This window comes from Suricata suricatta, chromosome X (genome assembly GCF_006229205.1).
Source record: "Suricata suricatta isolate VVHF042 chromosome X, meerkat_22Aug2017_6uvM2_HiC, whole genome shotgun sequence".
NCBI lineage: Eukaryota > Metazoa > Chordata > Mammalia > Carnivora > Herpestidae > Suricata > Suricata suricatta.
Genome location: NC_043717.1, coordinates 52905225 through 52917305, shown reverse-complemented (window position 1 = coordinate 52917305; position 12081 = coordinate 52905225). Strand labels below are relative to the sequence as shown.

The 12081-nt window shown below is 36.1% G+C and overlaps 1 protein-coding gene across 8 annotated transcripts in view; it reads left to right on the top strand.

The window, feature by feature from the left end:
* Positions 1–12081, top strand: part of HDAC8 (histone deacetylase 8) — a 225820-nt gene that overhangs the window by 96394 nt on the left and 117345 nt on the right. For 7 of the 8 annotated variants that reach the window (XM_029929839.1, XM_029929836.1, XM_029929834.1 and 4 more), the window contains 2 exons: positions 2764–2936; positions 5782–5876. In XM_029929839.1, coding sequence (XP_029785699.1) covers positions 2764–2936; positions 5782–5876 — 268 coding nt within the window. Of the gene's footprint in view, positions 1–2763; positions 2937–5781; positions 5877–6112; positions 7282–12081 lie in introns of those variants that run through there. The other variant, XM_029929835.1, reaches the window with a different exon arrangement.

Sequence of the window (12081 nt, the reverse complement as noted above, 5' to 3'; positions counted from 1 at the left end):
CTAATAACCCTCACAACCATCCCTACTTCCAACTCGACTACCTTCACCCCATATGCCTGTAAACTTTTCCTCATTTTTCTTTCTACTTTTTATTTTGAGATAATTATGGTTTCAAAGGAGGTTGCAAAGAAATGTACAAGAAAGTTCCATGTACCTATCTTCCAACCTCCTCCAGTGTTGACATCTTGCACAATTGTAATTCAACATCATCAAGAAGCTGACATTGATACAATTCATAGAGCTTATTTCAGTTTTCACCAGTTATATATGAACTGGTGTGTGTGTGTGTGTGTGTGTGTGTGTGTGTGTGTGTGTGTCTATGAGATTTTTATCATCTATGTAGCTTTGTATTACCAAAACCACCACCACAATCAAGATACAGAACTATACCATCACCAGAAGGCTGTCTCATACTACCATCTTATAGCCATACTCATCCCTAACTACTGGCAACCGCCAACTGTTTTCCATCCCTCAAACTGTTATTTAACAAATGGTATGTAATGGAATGAGGCAGTGCAGATTTTGGATTGGCCTTATTCACCTAGCATAATTCCCTTGAAATCCATCTAAGTTATTTTGCATTTATCAATAGTTTATTTCTTTTTACTGATAAGCAATATTCCAGTAGTATAGATAGACCACAGTTTGTCTAACCATTCACTTGTTGAAGTACATCTGAATTGTTTCCAGTTTGGATTATTACAAATAAAACTGCTATGAATATTTGTGTACCAATTCATATATGAAAATAAGCCTTAATTTCTCTGATATAAATGCCTAAGAGTTCAATTGCTGGGTCACGTGGTAAGTCTATTTTTAGTTTTGACAGGAACTACCAAACTATTTTCTAACATGGCTATACCATTTTACATTCTCACTCGCAACCTATGTGTGATCTACTTTCTCCACATCCTCACTAGCAATTGATGTTATCACTATTTTTCATTTTAGCCATTTTAATAGGTGACTCATTATAATTCTTCTCATCTTTTAAGACCTATGTCAAAGTTACCTCTATAGAGCTTTTTCTAACATCTTCTGGAAAAGTCAATTACTCCCTTCACTGTACCATCTCTGATACTTCATTTATCATTGTATTTTAATTACTGATTAACATAGTATGAGTCTTCCCCCCTGTTTTGAGCCACATGAAGGTAAGAGCTGTGTCACATTCATCTTTGTTCCTGCAGTGTCTGGTACAGTTAGATATTAGATACACAGAGGGTACTCAGTAAATTTGTGCAAAATGACAGGAAGAATGAATGAAGAAACATTGGTCTTTCTTCCCCCTTCTTCCTATTAAGTTATAAACCTTTTTAGAACAAAGATCATACCTTCCTCTGTGTCTTCTGATAGCAGCTAATAGGATTCCCTGTACATGTAGATGCTCAATACATGTCAGCTAACTATTCAGGTAGCTTATCTTACTTCTGCAACAGTAGATAAGCACATGAAAGAGAGAATAGGCTTGAGTATTCCTGTATTAAGTATCATAAGTCATAAGTTTTATAATATTATAATCTCCACAATCACACAATATTTGCCTGCATAGATGAGAAATCAAAACAAAGCACTCTTTTGAGTCAAAGAATGCCTTTGCAGCCGAGCACTTTTCAATAATTTCAATAATCTGGTTACATAAAAATTTGGGAGAATAGCATTTTATATCCCTGAATTCATTTTGCAGTTGCAAAAGGATCTGGAATTTTTCTGTTTTTGCTGCACTGGTATAATTTGGCATATTGATTATGAAGGGGTCATTAACCCCAACATTTTGTATCACTTTCTGACTCTGCATTTTCCTAACTCTGAAGAATGTTAATTTGCACTCGTTTATTGTTTATATGTCTCTGTAAGAGTTACTTAGGCTCATGAGAACTGGTATATGTTTTGTCTGGAAACTAGATTGTAAGCCCCTTGAAAGCAGGGACCTTATAACTCCTAAGAATGCATTCTGGACAGTGTCAGTGTTCAATTAATGCTAATACTAGAAGCCTGACTAAGGTCATCTGTCACATTTACAACTTCCTTTTCATCTATAATGCTTATAACTGTCAGGAAAAAAGCTGTTAGGTTGATTTGATAGCACCATATGATTCTACCCAGAATTATCCTCATTACTACTCACTATAATTTATTCTTTAGGATGCTTCAGATTTATAATTTTGGATAAGTTTTTATCATCCTCTACCCTATAATACTCTGGTTACATATGAATTGGGAAGGGCTATATTTCATAACCCAGACGTCCTTTAGAATAATAGAAAGTAAGTTGATAACATCTATGCTTTCAAAGCATGTTAATTCTCTTCAGCAGTCTCCATCAATAACCAGTTAATAAACTCCAAATATGTTAACAATCTTAAATTATCAGAAATAATCCTTAACGATGCAGTGTATATGTCTTACTTTACCAGATTATAAAATGGGGTAAATATATACACTGTGTCCTATGGCTGTTGAAGTTAATATAAATATTTAAAGGAAGTTTGAGTTCTAAAACATAAACGTAAATTTGGTTCCTGGTAAAATGAAGGTGGAGGGAATTGTTTTTGTAAATCAGGTTTATTAAAGTATAATTTACATATAGTCTGAATCACCTGTTTTAGATGGAAAGTTTGAAGAGTTTGACAAGTTGGTTGTTCCCCCGCCCTTCACTCTTTGCTGACTCAGCTATATCTCCAATTGCCCCCACCACCACCCCTAGAACAAAATGACCTGTAGTTTTCTGACCTTTTATATCTCTTCTCTTTTCCACAGTGTACTAAAGGAGGTATACATAGCCTTTAATCCTAAAGCAGTGGTCTTACAGCTGGGAGCTGATACAATTGCTGGGGATCCCATGTGCTCCTTTAACATGACTCCAGTGGGAATTGGCAAATGTCTTAAGTACATCCTTCAGTGGCAATTGGCAACGCTCATTTTGGGAGGAGGTGAGTACAAAGGAAGGTCACCAGGAGAATTTGTTGACCTTCTTCCACATTTTGTCCATTGACACTGAGGAAAATTTGGCTTTCTTAGACTGGATAATACCAACATGCCTGTGATCCAGAAGCCTGAGTCAAAGAAGTCTGCTCCCTTCACAATTCAGCATAAGGAAGTACTGGGACACACTTCTCCTTAGCTTCACATGTGCATTGACTCCTTGGCGCTGTGAAGTCTAAGTTTCAATTCCTAAAGCAAAGGTCCTTGGTTAAAGGTGCCATCAAATCTTATTAAGAATAGTGGATGTTAACCTTAGTGGACTTTAATCCATCTTCTCTCAGCGTAGTTTTTGATTATCAGTTCTAATAATCATCCTTTGGAAATATACCACCAAAATTCTAAGTCTTCTCATCTATAAGTAGTAAACATATGAACTAATTATCTAAGCTAAATTCAAGAACAACATCTCCCTCCCACCCCAACAAAAAAAGCATGGATTTGTTACAATAAAGCAAAACTGAGAGATCTAGAATCTCTTGGGCATCCTTGCCTTCAGTGTATATTGATGTTTTGTCTTGCTTGACTAAGAGAAAGCCGGATCTATTCAAGAGAAGCATTTACACATTTGTGAAAGTACCTTTTACAACCTCAACTACTTTTGAAGATGGCTTGTTAGAATATTCTATCTATCCATCTGGCACAATCTGTATTTCATTGGGTGAATGGATTGCTGTGTTAAAATAATATGGTCAAGCAGACTGAGCTTAAAATACAAGTATTATGGAAGAGCTAATAGTTTGTTGTTTTTGTTGACCTATTGTAAAAACCAAATTAGAGGAGGTTGTGGGAAGGCCTTATGAAAATGAGTGAGCATTCAACACAAATACACAAGCCAGGTCCTTTGACACCCTTAGACTCTAGAGGGATCAAAATTAAAGGTGCTTACAAGAGACAACCTCTTACGAAAAGCTGGCAAGGCATCTATTAACTTCAACTCAGGAAAAAGATAAAATTGATAAGTACTGTGTGACATATTACTTTCCTTGACAGCACTAAGGATGTTGATTATGATACAGGTACAGCTCACATCAAGAAAAAAGGCCTTTCTACAATATACATTTGTGCAAATTCAACTTTTGTTTGTGGCTACAGTCTTTACTTAGCATTTTTATTTAGTTAGTTTTTAATAGTTTATTGTCAAATTGGTTTCCATATAACACCCAGTGCTCTTCCCCACAAGTGCCTCCTCCATTACCACCACCTCTCTTTCCCCCTCCCCCTCCCCCTTCAACCCTCAGTTCTGTTTTCAGTATTCAATAGTCTCTCAGGTTTTGCGTCCCTCTCTCTTCCTAACTCTCTTTACCCCTTCCCCTTCCCCTGGTCCTCCATTAGGTTTCTCCTGTTCTCCTGTTAGACCTATGAGTGCAAACATATGGTATCTGTCCTTCTCTGCCTGACTTATTTCGCTTAGCATGACACCCTCAAGGTCCATCCACTTTGCTACAAATGGCCATACCTAGCATTTTTAAAGTCACTTTGCCTTCTCAGCCCAAAGTTTTGGCTTTTGAATACATAAATCTTCTTATGCAATATGTGTATTCCTGAAAATGCCTGTATGTAAAAGGAATTTTTGCAAATCAAATCATATTGTATGTGTAGCAGAAAGAGCTTACTACTTAAAATCTATAGTGGATCTTTTTGAAATAAAATAATTACACCCAATAAGTCAATCTTGTAAATTTGTATTTTTCACATCAGGAACGTTTAAGGTACATCTCTACTATTTCACTTAAAATTTCAACTCCCAATAACGCATAGATAGTTAGTGGAGATGGCCATGTCCCCAGGCTTCATTAGACCCCATTGAGACCTAAAAGACATGTTCTAAAACCCCCACTATCCCTGGCCTTTAAAAGAATAAGGCTTTCAAGGCTTAAGAGAAAGGTGACCATATGTCCCAATTTATACATGCTATCCCAGTGTAATTATTAATAGTGCCCCTTTTACTATTAAAAGTATACCACTTGAACAATAAATTAATTATATGGCTACCCTACCTAAAATAGACCAGCTTCTATTTCCCTCAGGCTGCAGAATTTAGGAAATCATTCTATTTCATTCTTACATTCTTGAGATTTAGCTAAAGGCCAATGTTCTAATGCTTGCATGGCAGAGCACATCTATTCAGTGAAAAAATATGCTGATTATTATCCAGTATAATATGGCTGCTGGGTGACTGTGACAGAACCTGATGAGATGGGTCAGAGCGTCAATCAACAGTGCCTTCCTCATCTCATTCTTGTTGATCTCTGCCACTTGGCCTGTGTTTTGTGGAGAAAAGGAATGCTGATATTGAAAGAAGGAAATCTATTTCTGCCAGCATTTTCCATTTCTCTTTCCTGGATATTTCTAGGGCTATGTCTGCCAATAGCTTTAACATATAAATCACATCCAGCAGCCATTTTATAGAATTGTTGCAAAATTCATCACAGAGACCCTCACGCTGGGTAGGTCATCTCAAGAGGTCTGGGTTCCAGGGATCTCAGTCTTGCTGATGACTTGATCAAATTGAGGAGCTTGGGGTCCTCAGGTGCATATCTGTTCAGAGATGAGGGCCTCTTTAATCTTTGTAGGCCTTAGGCTTCCCAGTTCCACACTGCATGATCTGACTAATCCACTAAAATTTAGGTGGTTCAGAAACATCATAAAGGGATGTTTAGGTGAAATTCTGAAAGTTGGAACTGTCTTTTTAGCCCTTTTATTAAAACATTTTTCTCTCCTTCCTACCCTCCTTCCCTCTCCTGCTGTTTTGTGACTGTTCTTTCCTAACTTCACAATTCTTGATGGAGACAGGAGGCTATAACCTTGCCAACACAGCTCGATGCTGGACATACTTGACCGGGGTCATCCTAGGGAAAACACTATCCTCTGAGATCCCAGATCATGAGGTAAGTAAGGCTCTGACAAGTCCTCTCTTCTTTAAGGGGAAGAGCTGAGTCATTCCACCTAATCAAAATCACGTCCTCACCACTCAATACCGTTTTGTTGAGAGACATTCCAATAACAATAACACACTGTCTGGACAGAATAGTGGACTCTTGTTCCAAAATATCCAAGACCTTCTGCCTTTTTTTTACAAGCAATCTCAAAGGCCAACTAACTTTAATTTCTCAATTAATTACAGAGACTGTGGGAAGGGGTCACCTGTTCACACAAAGAACTCTTTGGAATACGTGCATATTTTCATCCCTTAGTCTCAAAAAAGAAGGGGAAATATCTTAAATGTATAAACTGGATTCTTGTCTATCTTTAAAAAGTCCCATAGGTGGTATCTCACACCTATGTTCTTTGGGGTCAGTCCTTGTCTTTTAGTTTCCTTTGACTAATGTAAAACTTAAGAAACACATAATCACCACAAAGACATGTCTGGTATTTTTCCAGTGATTAGTGGCACACAGAGGTTGGGGGAAGACCATCTGAAATGTAAAATGTCATTTGAACCTTTGCCATTTTCTTTAGTCATATGAGATAGGCTTTAACGCTTTCTGAAGCAAAGACGTCTATTGTAGTTTTCCCAAAACAGGTTAACAGGATACTGTCTTAGACCTGTGAGTGTACTGATTATCCCTTATCTGAAGGTGTACCCCTTCTCTTCCTACCCATTCCCACACCTGGCAGGAAGCATGTTATCAGAGATCAAGATGTCTAGTTGTAGGCCTTAGATTATGTGACTTATAATAAAGCCAATGTATGAACCAATACCTGCAGCCCCACTTTCTCAAGCCATTCTCAGGAGTAGAGATGGTACTTTGGTTATGTTTTGATTTCTACCAGATGCAGAATCTGTACACTTGGTAACATTATTCTTTTTAAAGTTACTAATTTTAAAAAATTAGAAACAACTTAAACTAATTTTCTCCAATTTTCTTCTAACCACAAATGAGGTATAATATGTACCTCTGAAAAACCACTCAATGTGTTTAGAATACAAATTGAAGGCATGCTATAATTTGAGACAATTTGCTATTGTCAGGGTTAATAGAAGTGTCTTTTCTTGACTTGACTTACTTTTGTTCAGTATTTGGAAGGTTTATGAAATATAAAGATAAGCAAACAAATTACATTTGTGAACAAATGTAATTGCTGTTATTGCTGTGGGACCATCAGATTGCATTGTAATTTAAAGCATTGAGACTTTTAAAACTGATCAAGTTATGTCAAAAAGGAGTTTGAAACTATAGGAGCTTGAATTGAGAATGAGTGTTCTGTTCCTAGGAAACAGTGCAAATCCATAGATTCATCTGTCTTAAAAGGTTGATAAAATTTTAATAAAGATGAATATTGCCTCTGGTACCTAGAGAAGCTCTGTGCCTGAATGGATGTGGGCTTGGCCTTATAGACAGACATGTCCTATCTTTATGCTGACATATCCTGCCAGATTAAATAGTATACAATGTATGTCAATTGCCTAGCACAGTTCTTGGCATATAATAGGCACTTTTAAAATGCAAGTTTTCTCCTTCCCCTTTGTATGGTCCTAACAATTCCTTATACCCAGATATTTCTGACTTTGTCATTCATAAACGTGTCCAAACCCTTTTTGAATCCCTTCTGTCATATCCTTCTGGTATAAGAGATGTGAGTCATCCAAGAAGGAACAAAGAAGAAAATTGAAATGACAGTTTTCCCTGTACAATAAGATAACATTTTAATGAAAATTGCCAAAAATAGACTGCAGAGTGTGAAGGCATATATAAGTTTTGTGCCACAATACACAGTTGCACATAAATATCCTTGTGGTTCTTTGTAATCAGATCAACAAATGGTAGATCAAAAAATATTTACTGAGCACCCATTGTGTGCCAGGCTCTAGGCTAGGTGTCTTAGAAAATGCAAAGACACTGAGACCTTATCTCATCCCCTACCTCAAGCAGTCTGGGAGGGAGGTTGATATAAGTTCTGGGGAGATATGTAGATATACAAATAATTATATTACAGAGCAGAGTAAGAAACACAGGACAGTAGGAACAATGACTGTGGAGATGTGCATCAGATATGAAAGGTATACAAAGGAGTGTACAAAATGCCCTGCCCTCCAGGAGCTGAAAATATAATTGAGAAATCTAGTCAGTGAAAAGGTCAAGATAGTACAGCAGTCAGCTGCAGTCTGGCTGACCCTCTCACTGTCTTCACTTTCAGCCTTGGACTTGTGTTCTTCTGTGTCCTAGGATAATATTCTTCCTCCTCCAAATGCTCTTCCTCCATCTCTCTATTGCTTTCCTAGGTCTAGCTTCAAACACTGTGGCTTTAAAAATCTTTTACCTAAATATACCAAAGCCCTTGGAGCTCTTCCTTCACATTCAATTATTCCTTCATTCATTTAACAAATATTCATTGCATCCCTACTACTTGTCAGGCTATATTCAGACTTGAATTCAGAGATACAAAGACTAACAAGTAAACCCAGTGCCCTCAAAAATTTCACCATCTAATAAAGGTGACAGAACTTTTATTCTGGATTTGATTCAGGACAGTTGAGGAGAATAGAAGAAATGTTTCACCAAGACTTTGAACTGAATTATGTAGGTTGATTGGGAATTTGCCAGGTGAAGAAGAGGGAAAGACATTCTAGGCAAAGGGAACAAGGATTGGAAAGGACCTGGTGCTTCATGGGACCAGTGAGAAGTTTGGTATACTAGCAGAACATAGAGTGTCTAAGGGAGAATGGGAAGGATTAAGGCTTGAATGAAAATTGGAGCCACATTATGAAGAACCTTGAAAACCACACTAAAGAGTTTACACTTTTTTCTGTGAAAACAGATGAGCGTTGGTTTTTAGAAAGCTTACTCAGTAGCAAACGGAAGACAGATTGCAAAGGACAGAGACTTGAAAAAGGCAAACCTATTAAGAGGTTCCAGTACACTCCTATAACATAGTCTATAGTATTCATTTGATCATCTGTGTTTTGGTTGTCTGTATTCCCCCTCAGTGTTTAGCACAGTGCCAGCCACCCACCTTGTTGGTGTTCATTGTTTGAATGAACAACTGAATAAATGGGTGTTTGGATAATAATCACCTCAACATTCACATTGTAAAACTCTTCTTAAGATGGAAGAATTGGAAGTCTTTTTCTGAAAAGGCTTCCAGTAGCAACTACCCATCCTTTGCAAGAAGTACCAGGTAGCCCAGTGATAGGAAACAGATGTGTCCATGGGATGGACACTAGATTGCCAACTGAAGGAAGGGAGTTGAGAAGACAAACCAAGCACAAATATTAGAAGTAACTAGTGGTGAGATTTCAACCATAGTTATCATGAGATATAAAACCAATGATATCATAAAGGCAGTGATCAGGGAGTTGGTCCCACCTCAGGAATTAGGGAGCCAGATTTGCCAGCCAGGCATGGAGTGAGGAAGCAATCCCAGTTGGAAGAAGATTTGGGTCCAGATTGGAAAGCTAAGAGGAAGGGAACCTGTCCATATGCCTGGCTCAGGTATCTCTACCATAGAGAAAGCCCAAAGATGGCATGGGGTCCAATAAAAAGACCGGTACATGGCTAATTTAGCAAATCATTCACTCCATGTAATCTTATGGACTATCATATATAAGAATGTTCTGTAATCCAGTAATACTATCTGGATCCTATGATCTAGGATAGAGCATAGCAGTTATGTTATATAATATATTCATATATACATATATGTATATGTATGTGCAGGTATATCAGGTATATGTACATACCTGAATCAGATAGATTTATTAACAAAATTTAGTGAGTGAAAAATATTTACTTAACCAGACCATTTCTGATGGACTGGTTGGATAAACTATGCATCATTCATATGAGGAAATATATATAGCCATTAAAAATAATGATTTATATAGAAGTATAGATTGGGGCGCCTGGGTGGCTCGTCAGCTGAGCCTCTGACTTCGGCTCAGGTCAGATCTCACATTCGTGGGTTCGAGCCCCGCGTCAGGCTCTGTGCTGACAGCTAGCTCAGAGCCTGGAGCCCGCTTCCGGTTCTGTGTATCCTTCTCTCTCTGCCCCTCCCCCTCTCATGCTCTGTCTCTCTCTGTATCAAAAATAAAAAAAAAAGTATAGATTTATATACACGTGTATGTTACTAATGTAAAACAGTCTTCAGTGCATCTGTAGATTGCACTGAATCTATAGATCAATTTGGGGAGGAATAACATCTTAATGATATTTAATATCTCAATCCACAAATTTGCTATATCTCTACATTTTCTTAAGTCTTTAATTTCAAATTTTCATTTATATTTTTCAGTGAACACATCTTACACAAATTTATATTTATCCTTAAGTATTTCTTGATTTTGATGTTTTTATAAATGGTATTTTTAAATTTTGATTTCCAATTGTTTGTTGCTAGAATATAGAAGTACCATTGATTTTATATTGATCTTGAATAATGTATCATTGCTCAACTTATTAGTTCTAGTAGCTTTTTGTAGATTCATTAGCATATTTAATGTATACAAACATGTCATCTGTGAATAAAGAAAGTTTTACTTATTCCTTTATAATCTTCATGACTTTTATTTCTTTTTCTTGCCTTATTACACTGGTTGGGACCTCCAATATGATATTGAATAGAAGTGGTTAGAGAAAACATCCTTGTCTTATTCCTGATCATAGGGGGAAGCACTTAATCTTTTATCATGAAGTGATGTTAGCTGTCAGTTTTTTCAGAAAAGTTCTTCATTAGGTTGAGGAAGTTCCCTTCTAATCCTAATATAATGAGTATTTTCTCACAAATGAATGTTAAACTTTATCAAATGCTTTTTCCTCATCTATTGAAATGGTCATATGGAGTCCTCTTACTCGGTTAATACAGTAAGTTGCATTCATTGTTGCTTTTTTAAATGTCAAACAAACCTTGCGTTGCTGAAATAAACCCTAGTTGGTCATAGTATATTATCCTTTTTATATATTGCTGGATTCAGTTTGCTGAAATTTTGTCAAGGATTTTTGTGTCAGTGTTGATGAGGAATGTTGACTTGTTTTCTTTTCTTGTAATGTCTTTGTCTGATTTTGATATCAGGGCAATGCCGATCTTATAAAATGACTTGGGAAGTATCCCCACCTCCTCTTTTTTTCTGAAAGAGTTTATGTAAGATTTATACTATTTCTTACTTAAATATTTGATAGAATTCACCAGTGAAACATTTGAGTCCAAAGTTTTCTTTGTGGGAAGGTTTTTAATTATGAATTCTATTTCTTTAACAGTTATATAGCTATTTAGATTTTCTATTTCTTCTTGCTTCCATGTTGATAATTTGTCTTTGAGGAATTTTCTAATTCATTTATAATATTCCTCTATTATTGTTTTAATGTCTGTAGAAGCTATAGTGATATCCCCTCTTCCATTCCTAGTATTCCGTTCCTGTTTTTCTTGATCATTGTAGCTTGTGGTTTGTCAGTTTTATTGAATTGTATTTTTTTTCAAAGAATCAGCTTTTGCATTGACTTTATTTTTCTCTTTTCTCTTTTATTTTTCTGTTCATATCTTTGTTATTTCCTTCCTTCTACTTACTTGTATTGATTTTTAGTTCTTTTTCTAGTCTCTTGTGATAGAAACATAGTTTATTGATTTTAAACCTTTCTTCTTTTCTAATACAAGAATTTTATGCTATAAATTTTCATCTAAGCACTACTATAGCTGCATCGCAAAAATTTTGATGTTTTCATTTTCAGTTGGTTCAAAATATATTCTAATTTTCTTCTTTAACTGATGAGTTATTTAGAAGCATGAGTTTTTAAAAATTAATTTCCAAATATTTCAGGACATTCCAGATATCTTTCTATTTACCTTCATTTTAGTTTAATTCTGTTGTACTCAGAGAACATACTTTGCATGATTTCAGTCATTTTAAACTTATTTGAATTTGTTTTACAGACCAACATAAGATCTATCTTGGTGAATGTTTCATGTGCAGTTTGCAAAGAATGTGTTTTTTACTATTATTGGACAGCATTTTTTATCATTATCAATTAAGTCAGGTTAGTTGAGAGTGTTATTTATGTCTTCTATATCCCTATTGATTTTGTCTGCTTGTTCTGTCAATTATTAAGAAAGTTGAACTCCAACCGTGATTTTGGATTTGGTAATTTTTCCTTTCACTTA